Source organism: Anopheles darlingi, chromosome X, assembly GCF_943734745.1.
Source record: "Anopheles darlingi chromosome X, idAnoDarlMG_H_01, whole genome shotgun sequence".
Classification (NCBI taxonomy): Eukaryota; Metazoa; Arthropoda; class Insecta; order Diptera; family Culicidae; genus Anopheles; species Anopheles darlingi.
Window position 1 is genome coordinate 1,267,159 of NC_064873.1, and position 13,178 is coordinate 1,280,336.

The window sequence follows — 13,178 nt, forward strand, 5'->3', positions numbered from 1 at the left end:
AGAGCATCTCCCTAGTTACACCGTGCGGCGCAGTTACCGATTAAGTAAACAAACAGCAACAGCAACAACAACAACAACAACAAAAGCAAAAGACAATTTTACTACAAATAAAGTTTTAAAACAATCACCAATTCCATCCCAGCGATGTCCAGACTTGTTTGCTGACTCTTATTTAGCATTGCTCGAAAGCTGCGGTGCCGCCGCTTATCGATTATTGGTGTTTCCGGCTATGGTTCCGGCAAAACGGGAACGGATACCCCTCGGTAAGGTCTCCCCCCAAAAACGATTCCCAAGATGTTTTTTTAGTTTCTGGCATTTGATCCGTTATTTAATCATTTAAATTTCAATTGTAAACCTCCTAAAATTATGCAATTCGTAAGCGAATGCAGATATTGGTGCGTTTTACACCAGATTATGCGATTGCACATACAATCATACGTACAAACGTCTGTACACTCTGTATGTGTTTTTGCCACTGATCCATAGTAAAAACAAAAAGTCCGGGTAGTCTGTATAGTTAAAAAAAAGGTTTGTGGACTCGGTTTAACTAATGCGGCTTATGGCTTAACGTTGGCCATATAATGGCATCGTAACGCAAGGAAAGCAGTGACAGAGAGCGTTCAGAAAGAAATCTGCAAATATCAAGTGAGTTGTTGCCACACGGAGCGTACAAACTCGTAGCGTAAATAAACGTAAAAATTAATACCAAAACAGTTTACCGCTTGCCGTGAAACCAAGCGAAAAACCTGGCGTATACGCCGTTCCGCTCGCTTTGGCTGTCGCGGTCAGTGTGGACTGTTAACTCCTTCCACGGCCAGCCGAGCAGTCGTCGAGCAGCGTTGTTATGTCGAGCAGTGGAGTTTAGAGTGTCGAGCAGGCTAGAGCTGGAGCGGCTAAGTGAAAGTTGCTGCCTTTAAGAGTTTTGCAGAGCAGAAGCGCTAGACGATAAGCAATAAAGTTTGAAGCGAAGTGAGAAGAAGCGGTGTACAGAGCAGCAAAAAACGGGCACCCGCCAGGAAGCACGATACAGCCGCAATCAGCCTGTGGTGGGCCTACAAAAATCCACGCCGGATCGCCATCTTATCGCCGGATCGCCATCGAGCTCGGCGCAGGTAAAAACCCGAAAGGCAATCCTTTCCCGTTTCACGTGCATTCTTTGGCTTGTCTGCACCGACAACGGACTGGTTGACGTTGCTGCGTCCGGCTGGAGTGCTGTGCTCTTCTCGTGCAGTAGCTGTGGTCCGTGTGGGGTCGCCTTGTCGCGGTCTGCCTTTTGCCGCTCGTAGTACGCGTCAGCAGAAGGGACGAACAGGTAGCAGCGAAAAAGATGAGTGAAACGACGGTGGCCGCCATTTGCAAGGATTTGGACGGTGACGACCGATGGATGAGCATCGTAAGTATCCCGCCACCACTAGAGACCCCACCCCCGGTCGCACCGGTGCTGGTATCCCGCATAGGTGCAACCCACCCCCCATCAACCGGCCGGATGACGATCAATATTGCTCGACGATCAAACCTATCATCCATGCCCTCTTCCTCCTACTCCTCCTCCAATGCAACGCCGCCACAACACGCTTCCCGCAACAGCACAAACACTTCGTCGCCGTGTGCAAGGAGAAGGATCCGGACGTCATGTTCATCGGTGACTGCGTGCTGGAGTCGCTGCAGTTCACCGACTACTGGAACCAGCAGTTCGTGCCGATGCACTGCCTTAACTTCAGCATCGGCACCGACCGGATACAGCACATCCTCTGGCGGCTGCAGAACGGCGAGCTGGAGAACGTGCGACCGAAGGCGGTGGTGCTGCACGCCGGCACCAACAACATCAGCGACACGGCCGAGGCGGTGACCGAGGGCATCCTCGAGCTGGTGCGCACTATCCGCCAAGCGCTGCCTGACGCCTACATCGTGCTGCCGGTAGGTTGCGTTGGCTCGGTAGTGACGCCGCGCGAACACGCACGAACACGCACGAACCTGATGTGACCCTCTGCTACTCTGCTCCGTTGCTGTCTCTATCTTTTCAGACGCTGCTCCCTCGGGGTCAGCAGCCCAATCGGCTACGGGACAAGAACGACCAGGTGAACCGGTTGCTGCGCGAACGGTGCACCGGTATCAGCAAGGTGCAGATCGTGTCCGTCGACGGTGGACTGATACAGAGCGACGGTACGATTAGCCACCACGACATGTTCGATTATCTTAACCTCACGAACGTGGGCTGCAAGAAGGTGTTTGAGCCGATCTGGGACCTACTGCACCAGATACTGACCGAGAACGAGAAGGAGCGAGATCTCACGCCATCGGAGTGAGCAGCAGTGAGGCCGTAGCGACGGTTCGTGGTGGTAATGCTGGTGCGCCCATGTAAGACGGCAGGCAGGGGAGATCCCGTACCGACTGCTTCCATTCAGAAGCAGCGGCGGCTGCGGCAGCACCAACAGTATCATCATCACCACCCCCTCCTTACATACACAAAACGCCTCTATATAAGACAGACATTCCACTTCTACTACATCGATCTCATGTTGCGCCTTTTAGGAATATTTTTTCTGCGATTTCTTGTTTATGGTTCTTTTTGTGCCCTCCCATCCCTCACCCAGCAGTTTGATTCCTTAGTGTTCACACACACGCGCCCCGAGCAGGGCGACAGCCTACTTTCTTTACCACACCAATATCGGGTGTATTGGCGTTCAAGGCGTACTACCTATGGGAAAGGCCAAATCTGATCTGATTAGTGTTGAACAGTGCTAATTATACAACGGGATAGCAAAGCGGAAAGGATTACGGAGACGAGGGCGGCGAGGATGCTTAGCGGAGCATTTTCCCACCTCAAAAAAAAAAAATGAAAGGGACGAGCTAGATTAGTCTGAAACAGACCAAATGATTTTGTAGTCTATTTTGATTTATCGCTTATTAGTTTTGAGAAACAGCAGGAGAGATCAGGAGAGCGAATTATGCAAGGGTGTTACTGCTCAACGGATTCAAACGTTTCAAAACCCACGGGAATAGAATGTCAATCACAGGTGGACCTGAATAAGCGAATAAAAAAAGAGGGGCCTGGCATACACATTCATACACATTTCGGGACAGCGAAGAAATGCTGCGCCGATCGTATGGCTTGTGCCAAGCTCACAGTTCCACAATCCGGTCGCGTTGGTTGATTAAAACTCTTCTGTTTTGTCATTGTTGTTGATTTGAGAAAATAAAAAAAAACCGCGCGAAAGCGAAACAACCGTACAATGAAAGACAACTTACGATTACTGGAGGGAAATAAGATTTATTTTATAGAAGACATTTAAATAAATGGGAAAGAAGAAATGTTACAGTTTTTCAAACGCGGGATGAATGCATGTTACTTTCATTTCAAAGAATCGCGCCTGGCACACCAAGATCATGATTTTCCAGAGGTTATATCCGGCAACTGTGTGTTTGCTGTGTTTTGCGAGAAACAACCGAATGAAGAGTCGTACAGTTAATGTTTAGCTATGCTTCACATCCACGAGCGCAAAAGAAGCCCGAACACGAGCGAACAGATCTTGGTAAACATCCTCTAAGCGTGATGCCCTGGTGGCCACTTTCCTTCTGCTTCTTCTTCATCATGGGCGCCTCTTTCAGCACCAATGCAATTCAATACAACTAATGCTGCTATCTACAAATCCGTTTTTCTTTTTCACAATTCACTTACGTAGCACATGGACGATACATTTTTCTCAATTATACAGTTCGCTTTACTTAATTCATTGCGGAGAGGTTCAAGACAATAACAAGGCCGTGCACACCAATGGCAATGCAAATAATTATGGATGCTGTCGGAATTAATAAAAAACTGCGAAACAATTGTGTCGAACGATATAGCAAGCAGCAGAGCTTACATGCAGTCATGTGGATATTAAACGTTTTTAAAAATTTCTAGCTCGTGTGTACGGCAATTTAGCGCTTTGAGGAATATGTAAAAGAAAAAAAAACTCAACGAGCAAACGCCCTGTGCTGACGCGATCCCTAAAACCCCTAGGCTGGGAGAGCTCCGCGCAGACCGCGGATTGATTCCCACCCCGGTTGGTTTTTACTATTGGTACTGGTTCTGTATTTGGACTTGCGTCACGAACGGTCCCCGATGGTTACGCATCGAGCCTCCTGCACCTGTGACGCCGCTACTACCTGTGCCGGTGCCATTCCCACTACCGACTAATGCCGGTCCCGGATGCCAGGACTCCATGTTCTGATGCTGCGCATGATGGTAGCTACTGTTACTGTTGTTATTGTTGTTCACGTTCGCTTCCGACTGCTGCTTTCCAGACGACTGCAGCAGGCTGCCACCGCTGCCGATCGATGTTGAGGAGGCTGCTTTACGGTGGTGATTGGTGCTGCTGCTGCTTTCGTTGTTGTTGTTGTTGTTGATGGTATTGCTGTTGTTGCTACTGTTGCTAGTGTTGCCACCGGCACTGGCTGCATTCGGTGGACCGGTGTGCGATATCGTCTCGTAGCCTCCACCAACGCTACTATCGTAGTAGCTGGAGGCGGGCCGCACACTCTTATACTTTTGTTGCGCAAGATGGAGGTTCTGGCCCAACAGGCCCACAGCAGCGTTGGTGTGGTGATGGTGAAGAGATTGCGGTTGATGCTGCTGCTGCAGTCCGAGTTCGGCGATTGGTGGTGTGTTGCGGGCTGAGCGCTGCGAATGGTAATGATGGTGCCGTCGACTGCGATGATGATGATGATGATGATGATGATGGCGTTGATAATAACGGGAGACAAAAGAAAGAGATAAATTAGTATTTCCATAGTTACAGCTCTGCATTATGCTGCCACCCAGAGAGCAGGCGAATACAGCCGGTTGTGAAGGGTTTCATGACGGGTGACAGAAGGAAAAGAGTAACGCACTCCAAAGCATGTTTAGTTCTACCAGTCCCATTTCCAAAGCGTGCAGATCTACTGGCTTATCACTAGGCAAAAAGGTGAGAGAGGGTTTGTGTTTAGCTTAGGTTGGTAGTGTGCGGATGAGAAGCTAGTAAGAACATTATGGTTAGCACCGAACCGAAGCAAAATAATATGACTTAGCATCTTGCTGATATAGTAAGCTTATTCTAGAGAAGTGTTCATCCGTAGAAACATCTACTGCAAGTGAATTAATACTAAATATCCGATGCCTGAAGGTCGGAGAGCTTAAAACTTAAAACAATCAAACATGCTTTCTTTGACGTACATCCACACAGTCGCGCATTTCAAGCTATATTAACCAGAGCGTTGGGCTATTTAGTTTCTCAATCCAAGAACGCAAAGAAAGTAGAATAGACGTCCTTGGCATGATGGTACACAGTCTGCAGCATACTAATATCAACTGTCACACACACACACACATACGCATACGCACGCAAAAAACAGGAACTCGGATGCAATAAAAAAGGGAACACTTTCGCGTTCGTACACACCCCGTGCGTCACATGCTTCACTGCTTCTTCCTCCGTTCTTGCTTTAGTTTGCGGGCAGGTTCATCCATCCATGCAGCGATCTCATCTCTCCTCATCGCAGAGGGAGCGCGAGCCAGCCACCGCTGCCGCTGCGACCACACACTACTGGGCACTACCACTGCCGCGTGTGTATGTATGATGGAGTGGTGGGAAGGAACATGTGAGGAGGGGGAAGCTAGGACAGTGTGGTACGTGCGGTTGAAGGAGCTGGAACTGCAGATGGGTAGGGTGGCGGTGTTTTGCGTGTGCGTGAACGTTTACCTGGTCTCGGCCAGCATCACCTGCTCATGCTGCTGACGCAGTGGAGGGCAATGCATCGGCTGGTTCTCCTGTGTGCCGCCCACTACCTCCTTAACCGCCACGGCACCACGGCCCTGCCTTTGGACGAAGCTGGTGGTGGTTGCCTCTGCTCGACGATGTATCTCGACCACACGTGGCTGCGTGGTGGTCATGCTTCGCTTGCGCCGTACGGCGGGGTGACCGGAGTTACGGGGTAGCGTGTAGCAGCTCTCGTTACCGTTGACATCCCGTGGCAGCATGGTGGCAGAAGTGTCCGGTTGCCGGTTCTCGGCGTCAGCCCGCGCATTGCGCTGCTGCTGCTGGCGGCTCAGCATGAGCTTACGGCGCAGCTCCAGCTGCGCCTGCTCGTGTTGCTGCAGCTGTTGCATGTGCTGCTGAAGCTGCTGACGCTGCTGGTCGCGCAAGCGCTCGAGCTGCTGTAGTGGATGGTGGTCGCCACCAACACCATCGTTAGCATGCTTTGGGTGCAGTATCTGCTGCCAGATGCTCGTAGTATCGCCATTGATTGTTTGGCAGCTGCTGCTGCTGCTGTTACTACTGCCAATGGCCGTGAACGTCGTTCCGTTGCCGTCATGCACGATCCGCTCGTACACATGGCGGTGCCTCTGCTGGCAGTTGGTAAAGCACGGAACCGCCTTTTCCTCTCTACGGCTCACTGGTGAGCGACCCTCGGCAACGTCATAAATCGAAGTCGGATAGAGATAGGTGAACGATCGGCAAACCGTTCCACTATATAGCTGGTTTCCACTGCTGTAGGGGTCACTGGGTGTACCAGGACAAGGATAAGGAATATGATTTGAACAGACACACAGACGCACACAGAGGAGAGAGGAAAGAAGAGACAGAGAAGAGAGTGTGATAAAAAGATATGAACTAGTAGACGGTATGACCCTTTTTAAATTGCACGGAAGGAAGACGTTCGGACGGAAACTACTAACACAACTCGTTGCTTGATACCTACAGGGCTGATTTCAGATCCACGAGGATATGTGTGATATCGAGAAATGGGGTTTATAAAATTACACACAGGACCGAAACAGGGAACAGACGACGAAACGAAACAGACGGTGAACGAAAGAACACACATGGATTAAACCTAAACAATGGAAATAATAGTAACACTGCCGACGCCGGCAAAACATACAAATACACATCACATCTTAACATTACACGCTGCTCATAGCCTATAAATCTATGTATATTAGCCTAGCTCAACCAGAAGCTAGCTCTAGCAATGGACCATTTAGTGTGTGTTTGTGTGTAAGTGAATGGGTTGTGGGACTTTAACTCTCTCATTCTTAGTAGGTTACCTACCCACAGTAGGCCGTACGAATGTTAGTGATATTAGCTTTCGACGAGGAGTTAATAGAGTCTGCGAGAGGGGTATACGGTCAGAAGTTAAGCGAATCAAGCAGTCGGTTAAAACGAAAGCTACACCAGTACCCCCCACCACCCATACCCACATACCAAATCGCATCAATTACCAAGAAATCGTCAGCGGTAGATACCGCGACGGATGTAAAGCATAGTTGGTCAAAGTGAAAGACATAAAGAAAAAGAGTGAGAGTGAGCGAGATGAAGTACAGAGATATTCCGAAGTGAGATTTAGTATCAGGGAGATACACCGCCCTTAGAGCGTTTTGCTGTTTTGGGCCGGAGAGCCACAAATGGTCACGGATCCAGGAACCCAGAGGAGACCATCGCAATGGCCATTCGGGGACCACTTACCTTATCTGCTGCTGAAGCTCGTCATAATTGACGTAATGTGAGTAACGGTTGGACGTAGGTGGGGGCGGTGGTGGCTGATAGTGGGGCGGTTGATGCTGGAAGATAAGCCCGGACGAGGCTGACCGCTCGACCGAGCCCGGCTCGTAGACGACGTAGCTACCACTGCCGGCTGAGGTAGGCGTGGCGGTAGCGACCGACTGGCCATGGCCTTGCTGCAGATGCTGCTGCTGCTGTTGCTGCTGCTGATCACTCGGCCAGGCCTCGCTGGCCATCGACTGGACGACCGTTGCGTTCGCCGCCGACGACGATGCCGACTTGGTGATGGTGCCAGAGCTGGTCGTGTAGTCGGCGGCCATCATCGTGCCCGTGACACCGCCGCTCGACGACGGCAACACCACATCCTTCCGGTGCTTACCGAAGCGGAACATGTGTCCGATGCCGCGCAACAGCCCACCACTCTTCTTCGGTCGCAGTTTGGTGCCACCACCTTTGCCATCGTTTAGCGAGGATTGGCACGGCGTGTTACGGGCTACCACGAACGGACTACCACCAGCATTGCCGTCCGAGTTGGTTTCCTCCGTTGCGTCCTCCAGCAGCCAGTGTTTCTTGGCCTCTGTAGCGGTGGGGAAAGCAACGAAAGAATTAGTTTGAATCATTTATAGAGACATTTATAAGCGCAACTTACTCATCTCGGGTGGCCGTTCGACGACGGCACGCAGGATTTCCTCGCGGCCACGACCCCGAGGCGTACGCAGCGCAACTGGACCGCGCGGTTCATCCGCCATCTGAATCTCCTGCACCATGGTTTGCAGCGATTCGAGGCTAGAGGACTTCTTCATACCGAGCGAAGGTCCCAGATCACCGAGCTTATCGAGCGCCTCGGCGTACAGCGACGACTGCTGCTGTTGGAGTTGCTGCTGGTGGTGATGGCTGCCGGTGCCCACCGTACTAGCATCCGACGAAGCACCCAGCTTGAGCGTACCACCACCATGATGTTGCTGGTGCTTGAGACTGCTCATGCGTGCCATCTGATGAATAGACTCCATCGAACCACCGCCACCACCACTAGCACCGGAACCACTGGTTAGCTGCATCAGCTTGCCTTCGCGCTCTCGCTCCTCGCGCAGCTTCTTGTTGCGCTGGTACGTGCCAGTCTCGCGCGCATCCATGGCCGCGTGATGCTTCTCGGACATCGAGCGGCGCCCGATCGCATCACGGCTGAACGCATCCAGCGGTGACGGCAGTGTCTCGAGGGACAACTGGCTGGCGTAGGTTGGATCCACTGAACCCGATGTGCCGTGCGGCGTGGACGTGTTACGGTCAACACTACTACCACCATCAACCACCGTCGTCATCCGACCCACTCCAGATGTGAATGTTCTGTAGGAGAGAGAGAGAGACGATGATTCAGAAAAGGAGCAGGCAAGCGCGATCAACCAAACGCAACGGATTGATCACTTACGGTGTGTTGGGTTCGGGATCCTCCTCGATCAGTACCGCTCCGGAGGAAGTATTGCCGTTCAGGCCGGACGAGGGCAGGTTCCACTGGTCGTGCGTGGCCAGGTAGTAGCTGTCGTTGCGCAAACTCGAACCACCGCCATTCCCCGTCAACGGTGGGCTCGCCATGGAGTAATCCGTGGTCCCTCCTCCTCCTCCTCCTCCCCCTCCTCTTTGGTTAAGCTGCGCGTGATGATTCCGCTGTAGGCTGGGGTTGTCATTGAGGTTGCCAACACCACCACTACCAGGACTGCTGCCCTGTGCGGTGCTGCTGCCATGCGCCGGGTGGTGTTGATTCGTCGCGGTGCCACGTAGGCTGCCTCCTCGGCCAGCAGTGCCAGTACCGCCGGTCAATCGATCGAGCACCGGGTTGCTGTAACGTTTCGCTTGCTGCGCCACCTTCGAATCGTTCTGTTTACTGTTCTGCTGTCTTTCGGGGCTGAGGTAGATGACGGTGGTGCCACCGTTACCAGAATGCTGCTGCTGCTCGCTACCATTGCCGGTACTACTTGTGCGCGTATCCACCGATTCGAGCAGTTCGCCGGTACTTACTGGCCGACCGATGCGTCTCGCTACCGTGAGAATGATTTTACCGGGATAACTGCCCCCTACATTTGGGAGAGACATAAAAAACGAAGACGAAACATCACGTCAAGTTCAAGCTGAGATAGGGCACGGCAGACACATACCGGATTGTAGCATGGCCCGGCGCAACGTGTCCATTGCTTCGGCGTTCGATTGCCCCAGCAGCGACACACCGTTCACGCTGAGCAGCTGGTCGTTCATCTTGAGGCGACCGTCACGACTCGCCGCCCCACCGTGCAGGACGCTCTTCACGAAGATGCCCAGATCACCATCGCTGCTACGGTTGCCGTGGCTGCTGCTGCCATTGTTGGTAGTGCTGGCGCTACTGCTGTTGCTGCTGCTACCTCCACCACTGGCCGATCCCGTCTTGCCCTTTACCGACACACCGAGACCGGCCTTCTCCGTGTCGTGCACCGGTATGTGGAGCGTGAGAATTTCCCGGTTTTTCCACGCGGCTCCGGCCAACGAGCCACTGCTGGTAATGGAGGAAGATCCGCCACCACCGCTAGCAAGGCTACTACCACCGTTCAGTAGCACTGAATCCTGCTGCTGCTGCTGCTGTTGGAAAAGCTCGGTCATCTGATTCGTGGAGGCCGATTTGAGTATCGAAGCCAACGGTTTCTTGTGCACGGTCGGTGTCTTGGGTGTGCCGCTACCGTTGGCGGTGTGCTTCGCTACCGAAGAATAGCTGCCTCCAGTCATCGTAACGTAGCTGTTGCTATCGCTGCTGCTGCCCGTTTTACCCGTCTTGGATGGCGACTGTTGCTGCTGCTGCTGCTGCTGCTTGAGTGACGACGGTTTCGGCATTACTGGTGCCGGCGGTTTCGGGGGTGAGTTCTTTGGTTCGTGTTCAACGCCGAAACCCTACGCAGAATATTTGTGACAGAGAGAAAGAGAAAGAGAGAGAGAGGCAGATTGGTTAGAATGATGGCTGGATGATGGTTGAGGCGCAAAATCGAACGCAAAAACTCACTATTTCACGTTCCTTGCTGTCGGCGGCCAGCTCCTGCTGGCGCGAAACGACCAGCGTGAGCGTGGCACCGTGCGGTGTGCCGCGCAGTATCGAGACGACCTCCGTCTGCGATTTACCGGTCATCGGGATGCCCTCGACCTCCAGCAGCCGATCGCCCGGCTTTAGCCGACCGTCCTCGACAGCCGCACCCTTCGGCAGGATATTCTTGATGTAAATCGGACAGTGCCCACCGGCCGGATTGTCGCGTGTCGTCACCGAAAAACCGAGCCCGTGGTCGCCCTTGGTGAGCGTGATCTCGATGCGTTTGCCGAGCTTGCGCGTGTTCGCGACCTGCAACAGGCTGGCGGCGGCCGTCGACGGTCCACCCGGCATCTTGCGTGTCGGCGACACCGTGGCCACCTTGGCCGGAGCCGGCACTTCCTCCGCCTCGATCATCTGCGAGCCCGTGGCGGTGTTGGTCGTGCGACGCTGATAGCGGGAACCGCTGCCACCCGTCACCAACCGGCTGAGGGCAGCCACCGAACCATCGCTGCCGTTGCTTTTGTCGGTGGCGTTCTGTTGCTGCTGCTGCTGATGCTTGCTGCCACGGATTACCCACAGCCGAAGCTCGGTTGACGCGAGACTCTTGCGAAGATGCTCCTGCACGGAGACCTCCGAGAGCCCGACCAGCTTGATGCCGTTGATCTCGAGAATACGATCGCCCCGGCGTACGCGGCCCCGCTCCGCTCGGCTGCCCGATTCCACGCTTTGCACCAGCAGCCCTCCACGTTCGGCATCGGGGATGGCAGTCAAACCGAGCGGCCCACCCGTCTCATTCACCACCAGCAACATCTCACTACAATGAGGAAAAGATGATAAGTAAGTCATAATGTTGTGCCGTGTGCCTGCTGGTGTGCGATTCTTTTACCTTTCCTTCTCCCGTATCGAGTCATCGATGGGTTTCGCCTGACCGAGCGGTTCCTTGCGCGTCGACTCCCGGGGCAGCGATTTCGTGCTGAAGCTGTTGTTGGCGCTGCCACCACCGCCGCCGATGCTGTGCGACGAAGACGACGACGGTGACTGGTAGATGCCGCTGTGCGAGTGCTGATGATGGTGATGGTATGGCTGCTGTTGATAGCTGCTGCTGCTACCGTTGCCCTGTTGATGGTTGGACGTTTGGTGTTGTTGTTGATAGTGGTGGTGATGATGATGGCTACCGGTGGCCGCCTTTTCGGCCGCCTCCATCCACCGGTAGCCGCTGGTGGTGGCGTCTGCCCCGAGAAACTGCATCGATAGCCGACCGAATCGGTTGAAGGCCTGTGCCGAGGTCGGTGGCGGTGGCGATGACGAGGACACGTCCTCCTCCGGTACGTTCCACTCCGGTGACGACATGAGATAGGCAGCGACCGAAAGGTTACCACCCGGTGTCGTACCACCGCCGCCACCACCAGCAGCAGCATCGTCACTGCGGCAGACCGGGGCCGCCGACCACCGTTTGGTCGTCTCCTGGTGATGGCCGTTCGGGTTGACGTTGTACAGTGGGCTGCGCTGATCGGTTACGCCGATCTGGTGCAGCGATGGTTCGCTGCCACGGCGCACCTGCAAACCCAGCCCCAGCGGGACCGGTTCGTTCGCTGTCACCTCGATGCACGAACCACCAGTGGTTGTTGTGGTTGTTGTTACTCCCCCGCTACCACCACCACCAGCCGATCCACCTGCTGCTGCTGCTGCTGCGCTTGCCGATGCTGTGGTGGTGTCTGTAGAGCTGATGATGCTGCTGGCGGTGCCGCCCGCCGGCGGGGGTTGCTGCGATGATGTTGATACGGTGGGCGGAACTACCACTACCACCGCACCGGGACCATCACCGCCACCAGCACCACCTCCACCGGTCCCATTATTGCTGCCTGGAGCAACCTGGAAGATGTCGGGGCTGCCGGTACCGACCGAGCTGCCGCTAGCGCCGTCACCGCCACCCTGCTGTACGCCCGGATCGGGCCCGGCACCGGCATCCTCGAAGCTCGCTATCAGCTCCTCCCGGTCGTCCGCCACGTCGCTAATGTTGTCCTCCGGGTCGAGGATGCCCGATTGGGACTGCAGATGGTGCACCACGACCCAAGAGTCCGGATTCTGTCGGAAAGAGAGAGAGAGAGAAAGAAAGAGAAAGTGTGTGTGTTAGTAATATTGCGTTAGGTGGGGCGTTGCGCACATCATCGTCATCAACTTCCACACAAACATGCACACAGACGAAGTTGATTTAATTTTTCATTGTTTACACCCACGACGACAATGACCGATAAGATAAGAGCCCTTTGAGAGCAGAGAGCTGACCGGGAGTCGCGGTGTGCTTCTTCCACTGCACCCCCTCCTGCTGCATCCCCCTTACAACGAGGGCGAGGACAATCGAACCGACCAGATCCCTCGATAGTGGGATGCATCAGAACCCGCCAGGGGTGCGAGACACAATCAATGCGAGCATCCTCACTCTGCCCTCCCCCCTATCACACAGATTGATGACAAATAAGGGACACGACGGCGGAGTGGAGATGCCCGCGATAAGATAAGAAAGTGGAGCGCGCCGAGCCGCTATTCTCGTCACAGCCCTCTCGCTCTTCTCCCCTCCCCCTCCCACACACCCTTTTCTGTGTGTTCGCTTC

At 53.9% G+C, this 13,178-nt stretch overlaps 2 protein-coding genes across 8 annotated transcripts in view; one reads left to right on the forward strand and one right to left on the reverse strand.

Annotated features, from left to right (window-relative positions):
- The first annotated feature begins 879 nt into the window (after positions 1 to 879).
- LOC125949848 (platelet-activating factor acetylhydrolase IB subunit beta homolog) lies at positions 880 to 3,406 on the forward strand. The gene is made up of 3 exons (XM_049677282.1): positions 880 to 1,393; positions 1,588 to 1,917; positions 2,025 to 3,406. Exons 1-3 carry the CDS (start codon positions 1,328 to 1,330, stop codon positions 2,304 to 2,306), a joined length of 678 nt encoding a protein of 225 aa, XP_049533239.1. The 5' UTR covers positions 880 to 1,327; the 3' UTR covers positions 2,307 to 3,406.
- Positions 3,407 to 3,640: 234 nt separating this feature from the next.
- The window catches only part of LOC125949211 (uncharacterized), a 35,896-nt gene continuing 26,358 nt past the window's right edge, over positions 3,641 to 13,178 (reverse strand). For all 7 annotated transcript variants that reach the window (XM_049676054.1, XM_049676044.1, XM_049676035.1 and 4 more), the window contains 7 exons: positions 11,453 to 12,651; positions 10,546 to 11,380; positions 9,677 to 10,436; positions 8,953 to 9,595; positions 8,176 to 8,870; positions 7,491 to 8,103; positions 3,641 to 4,694 (listed from right to left, as the gene is read on the reverse strand). In XM_049676054.1, the coding sequence (XP_049532011.1) occupies positions 4,061 to 4,694; positions 7,491 to 8,103; positions 8,176 to 8,870; positions 8,953 to 9,595; positions 9,677 to 10,436; positions 10,546 to 11,380; positions 11,453 to 12,651 (5,379 nt within the window). In that variant the 3' untranslated portion in view covers positions 3,641 to 4,060. The remainder of the gene's footprint in view (positions 4,695 to 7,490; positions 8,104 to 8,175; positions 8,871 to 8,952; positions 9,596 to 9,676; positions 10,437 to 10,545; positions 11,381 to 11,452; positions 12,652 to 13,178) is intronic.